This window comes from Quercus lobata, chromosome 4 (genome assembly GCF_001633185.2).
Source record: "Quercus lobata isolate SW786 chromosome 4, ValleyOak3.0 Primary Assembly, whole genome shotgun sequence".
Classification (NCBI taxonomy): Eukaryota; Viridiplantae; Streptophyta; class Magnoliopsida; order Fagales; family Fagaceae; genus Quercus; species Quercus lobata.
Window position 1 is genome coordinate 66705917 of NC_044907.1, and position 6000 is coordinate 66711916.

Sequence of the window (6000 nt, forward strand, 5' to 3'; positions counted from 1 at the left end):
TGTCGATAGCGGTGCGAGATGGCCATGGGTCCGTTGTTGCCAGTCATGATGAGAGAGAGCGAGAGATCTGCTGTTGTGTCTCGCATTGGCTCTCTAGCCCCAATTTAGCCTTAGGTGGGTCAAAGTTGTCAATATGGCTCTCTGTGGATCTTGATGGGTTTGTCCTCATCGGTGATGAGTGGGGTGGGTCTTTTGTGATGCGTAAATTGCTTTATGCCTTTGAGTAACTTATTTTTTGATCAATCTAAAAATATTTTCTCATTTACCATTATTTTCCATCAAATCAAACGCCCCCAAAAATGGTGAAAATATTTTTAGTCAAAACAAATGCAGTCTTAGAATAACTTAAAAGAATAATCAAAATATAACCAATTTAGAGTTTGTTTGAGATTCGTCTATTTTGTTGAAACTGAAAACCTTTTGCTAAAAGTATTGTAGATAAAGGTAAAAGTTAACTGAAATAGTATAATAAAATCTATGAATAGTACCAAAAAATGTAATGGGACTCATAAATAGTAACAAAAATAAGTTGAATAGTAAAATAAGTAGCAAAATCAATCATGCCCTACTTAAATAGACTACTTAATTACTTAAGAATAAATTGAGAAAATAAATAAATACACAAGTATTAAAATTTGACACCATACTAAAGTATTTCAAGACATTATCTATATACTTTGATTTCCTTTTAGAATATATACAATATTTAGGCTTTGTCTGGTTTGCTTTAGGAGGGGTCAAGAAGTGTTTTAAGGGGTTAAAACTCTTCTAGCTGGAATTGCCAACGATTTCGCAACTTGGCTAAAGAATTTTAACAGGAACTTAAAGCTGAAAGCAATTTTTAACTTAAAAATTGAAATTCAGTTCTTTTAGGAAAAAGCACTACAATTCACCAAGTATTGCTGAAAGTAATTTTTCAACTGCTAATGACCTTCTATTCTGTTAAATCGTATTATCAGTTCCTTAAAAGTTAAAAGTGAATCTCATCAGCTACAACCCAATTCGGCAATCACAGGACAAACAGGAATTTTCTGGAAGAATATTTGGGGCTAATCAACTCCAGCTAAGGTGAGAAATTTTATTTGAACGGCCTGCAAAAATGCTATTCCCACAAAGGCCAGCCTTGCTCACCGAACTGTGTTTGATGATCCAACCCGTGACATGTGCCGTAGCGGTCCGGAAGATGCTCTCCACGCATTGTGGTCCTGCACAGGTATTTAAGAGGTTTGGAGAAGAGATTCCCCAGTGGGACTTTCGTTTGATGCTATTTTTGATAGCTTTTCAAAGTTAGTCCATTATGTTATGGAATCCAGGACAACGTTGATCTCTTTGCTATGATTTCATGGATGATCTGGTTTAGAAGGAACAAGCTTTGGAATCCATCTCAGGTCTTCCCCATTAACTCAGTCTACAAGCAAGCTCAGGACTCACTTTCTGAATTTTTGCAAGCTCAACCACGGCCTACACTTGCCCCAAGTTACTTGGATTTTACCTTCTACAACTAACCATAAAAAAATACCCTTCTCTATATATACTTTTGATAGGTACCCTTCTCTCTCTCTCTCTCTCTCTCTCTCTCTCTCTCTCTCTCTCTCTATATATATATATATATATATGCATGCAAAACACTAGGAGCTAAAGAGATTAGTCAGAACATTCATGTAATATAACATGCACAATCTACGATAACCATGACAAATATATAAGTTATTCCAAATTTGATATTATCTCTACAACTGCAATAAGGATAATCTCCCAGTCTCCAAAAAGAAAAAGAGAAATCTCCCTAATCTTACCAAATGCGGTTCCGAGAAAAATAGTAGGCACCATCACTATGGGAACAGCTTAATGTTAGACACAGCCATAATTTCTGCTTCCACAATTAAAGTGTCATTCACAAGAAAACCCTTCAATGCATCATTGAGATTCTCTAGAAGCAAAAATTGCGAAAAGCCCCGGTCTTTCATTGATTTAGAAAACCAATGTTTAGCTGAAAGAAAGAGAACGAAACAAAGTTTACAGTGGAACAAAACAAGTGAAGGAGAACAGGAAACACATACATAATGAGGAAACTCAGGTTTAACCATAGCTCTGGTAGAATATCAAGCAAATTGAGAAACAAAACCCCCACCGGAGCCTATATTTTCCCAACGTTTGAATTGAAAATATGATTAAAATATTCGATTTACCCGTTTTTTCTACATGATTTTTGTTGATTTGGTCCCTTATCCGTAATTTGAATTCTGCAAAATATTTGAGATCCGATAGAAGACAATCACATGAGCAGAGGTAGACAGAAATCGCTTCCTTTTTATTAGAATCTCCTTTAGGATAAACCAGTATCTTCCTGGATTCAGCTAAAAGAATTAAAAATGATAGTGCAAACACAATAATAATGGAAATAACACAGAGAAACCTCACCACTATTAAAAAGAACAAAATAATCTCTCTCATTTTCAATGTGCACAAAGAGGCCTATTTAAAACAATTCATATTATTAGCCTATTCATCACCACTATTAAAAAGAACAAAATAGTCTCTCTCCTTTTCAATGTGGGATTAAACATTTTTCTTAACTCCTCATCTTCCATATTCACTTACACATCTTTATTTTTATGTTGTAATATTTATTCATTTTAATTCATTAATATTAAAATGCTCCAACAAAAAATAATGCTGATAAACATAAAAATTTACTTTCCTTTTAATAACAATAAAAGTGCAACTTCTAGTAATAAAATACCATTGTGAATCTGCAACAGTGAATTCTTGAGAATAAGATTCTTCATCTAATGCCGAGAAGTTTTCAATCTTCCAAGTCAAAGTACCATTAGCAGGTTGTTTTGTCATGGAAACACACTCCAGTTTGCTACTATGATTATGAACAAAAACCTCTACACCAAATAGGCAACAATCATTGACAAGGTATCCTTGAGAATCATCATTGAAAGTATCCAAGGGAAGAAATTTGGTAAAGCCCCATTCAGTCTTCATGTCATGAAATCTTTTAATTGAACCATCATCAGCATCTGGACAAAAGATGATATAGAAAATAAATTTAGGGAACCATTATACATACATGCATATTTATTTGCATCAATTATGAGAGAGCAAACCATGAATGGTCAAGTACTTGTCCCGAATCTGATCAAACACGAACAATTTGAAGTCGACATAAATCTCCCAACCAAGAGGAAGATTTTCTGTCTCTACAATTGCTAAGTAAAGGGAGATATGACCACTCCCATTCATTTTTTTGTTTCCTTTTGGATAGAGAGACAACCTCCTGTAAAAGAAGACAAACCTCTTGACAAAGAAAACATTTATATTTTAATTGAAAAAATAATTAAGAGGGTAGAGCATTATGGTCCACCATTTGTGCCCGCAAGCTTCAAAAACACCAGACTCATACTTTTCCGCATTCTTGGACAGTATAGAGTATGACTCTATCTTAAGCATGTAATGAGTTGGAGGTAAATGTCTTTTTGATCTTGTGATTGCTGCAAATACATTAGGAATATTTAAAAGGCAATCTTCTAAATATTGACTAATGACATATAGATTGGGGTTCGGAAATGTTTTCAACCAAGCAGTACTAAAGCAGAATCAATGAACTCAGAAATTTTAAAATGAATAATGCAGTACTGGTTCATGCAAATGCAGAAAATGTCATTTTGTAATCTATCACATGGAATGTTATTGATAGCTAAATACATTGTCTATTCATTGCCTAGCCTCATATTCTCTACTTGATCAAGACTCCTACAAAAAATATTTTGGAGTCATACATACTTCTTTTGGGGGGATTCAAGCTGTTAGTCCAGTGGTACCAGCACCCTCTATAATGTCCAGTATATGAGGTTTAAACCCAACCTCCACCATCTCCCCCCACCACCCTCCATTTTTACATGGCAAAAGATAATAATAATAAGACCATTTTGACTCTTCTTCTTTAATGATTTTCAATCATCCAAGTTGAAAATACAATGATTTAATTGAAGTACAGTGATAGAATCTGATTTTAAGTTTGGACATGTCATACAAATAAACATAAAATATTTTGGGATCATAAACAACTGCAGACCTGTTACATGAAAACCTTTTTTCCCCTTTATATGGATACTTAAAAGACCATTTTGACTCTTTTTCTTAAATGGGTCCCAACCATCCAACCTGAAAATACAATGATTTAATTGAAGCGATAAAATCTAAATGTCATGTTTGGACATGAAATACTTCCTGAAGTGCAAAACACATTTAGAAAGTGCTTATTAATCCTAAATTGAGCCATTTTCTACAAATAAACAAATTTTAACTATAAAAAAATTCATTATCGTATATTGGAACTTAACACTTTAATCCTTCTATTCCCAAAACCTACAATGTCATCCCTATCAAAATAGTCACATAGGATATAACATGAATAAAGACCCCAACTCGAAAGTAGAAACACATAGGTAATTCTATAGGTTCAAAAAGTAGTTCAAGTCTGTCTCAGTCTTGTGTTCACTCTCCATTTTTTTTTTTTTTTTGGATAATCGTGTATAGTAGCTTTTAGAAGAGATTAAGCAGCGTCGTACTTAGTGCACAAAGCTTCTACTTTTGCGGGGTTTTGGAGAGGTCATAGTAGACACCAACCTATTTTCCAGCAAAAGACTATCATACACTTCTCATTTGAGATGCCGACTTCAATTATGACGATTCTAACGTTTATCACATACAAGTACAACTACAGCAAAATATTTGCGGGCTCGACAGATTGATTCAAAAAAAAATCGAACTTATTATAATTGCTTAATTCTTTTTAGAAAAGAAGTTGGGAAATTCATATAACTCATATAGAAAAATAAATAATATTCATGATGTACTTTTATGAACACTGAAATGAAATGAACAAGAAACAGAGCATGATAGACTCAAATTTTATAATTGTGAAGAGGAGGGAAAAGAGAACATACAGAGTTCGTCGCAGAAGTTGGTAGTAGCAGAGTCGCCAGACTTCATCACTTCAAAATTTTCTGGTTTCTGGAAATCCTCTTTTTGAGAAATTTTTTGATAATTTGCATCCTTTTTATATAAAGGCGCGTTTGGGGGGTCGGAGGTAAATGTCTTTTTTAAATGATAGAAAAAGAAAGTAAAAAAAAATAGTGCTTGACAACTTTGTGTTGGCGTCCCCACAATCTGTACTGACCGTCTATGACCCTATGAAAACGGAAAAAACATTCGAGGTAACTTGCATGCTAGCATTGTTGCTGGAAACAATATAATAAGTTAACATGCATTAGAAACGAAATTGCAAATTAACAAATCGAGTTTTAAAATCTCCATTTCCATCTAAATATCGGGGCTCAAAGATGCGATTTCCACTTGCTGATGTGGAAGTTTAATGCCACATGGATTTCGAGTCTTATAGACTCAAGTTTTAAAAATGCAAAACAAAGTCTTTAAGACTCAATTTACGTCGGCCTAAATATAAAACACACAGATCTCACTCAAACACGTTACTCCTCACAAATGGTGAAGCCAGGATTTGAGTTGAGGGAGGGCAAAATTTATATATGATATAGGCACTTACACAAATTTTTATGTGAATATATAATATTTGAGACAAATTTGAAAAATTAAAAGCTATTCATTTAAATACTAAGTGATATTTAATGTAAATAAAAAAATTAAAAAAAAAAAACTCTACAAACAAAAAAAGTTTATTCATAATATTTTATTTATCTATTGAGATATTTCTAACATGAGTTATCTTTTTTTTTTTTCCTTTTTTTCTTTTTTTTTTAAGAGCCAAAACTCAAGTTATAAATGCAACTATTAGTAGTTAGATAGATACTGAGTGCAATATATGTGAATTGCTATTATTTTGGTTAATGCGTTCCCATAAAATGTTCAAATTATAAAATGGTATGGACAAACTAAAAAAATTTCAGTGCAAGACATGCTAGTGGAGGACTTAAGATTCCTCAATAGTTCATTTAGAAATTATGCTCTGTT

The 6000-nt window shown here is 33.2% G+C and overlaps 1 protein-coding gene across 1 annotated transcript; it reads right to left on the bottom strand.

The window, feature by feature from the left end:
• Positions 1 to 1646: 1646 nt before the first annotated feature.
• Positions 1647 to 5052, bottom strand: LOC115987830 (MATH domain and coiled-coil domain-containing protein At3g58270-like). The gene is made up of 6 exons (XM_031111434.1): positions 4959 to 5052; positions 3374 to 3500; positions 3117 to 3286; positions 2744 to 3029; positions 2190 to 2347; positions 1647 to 1990 (listed from the first exon to the last, which is right to left on the bottom strand). Exons 1-6 carry the CDS (start codon positions 5002 to 5004, stop codon positions 1833 to 1835), a joined length of 945 nt encoding a protein of 314 aa, XP_030967294.1. The 5' UTR covers positions 5005 to 5052; the 3' UTR covers positions 1647 to 1832.
• Between the last annotated feature and the right edge of the window lie 948 nt (positions 5053 to 6000).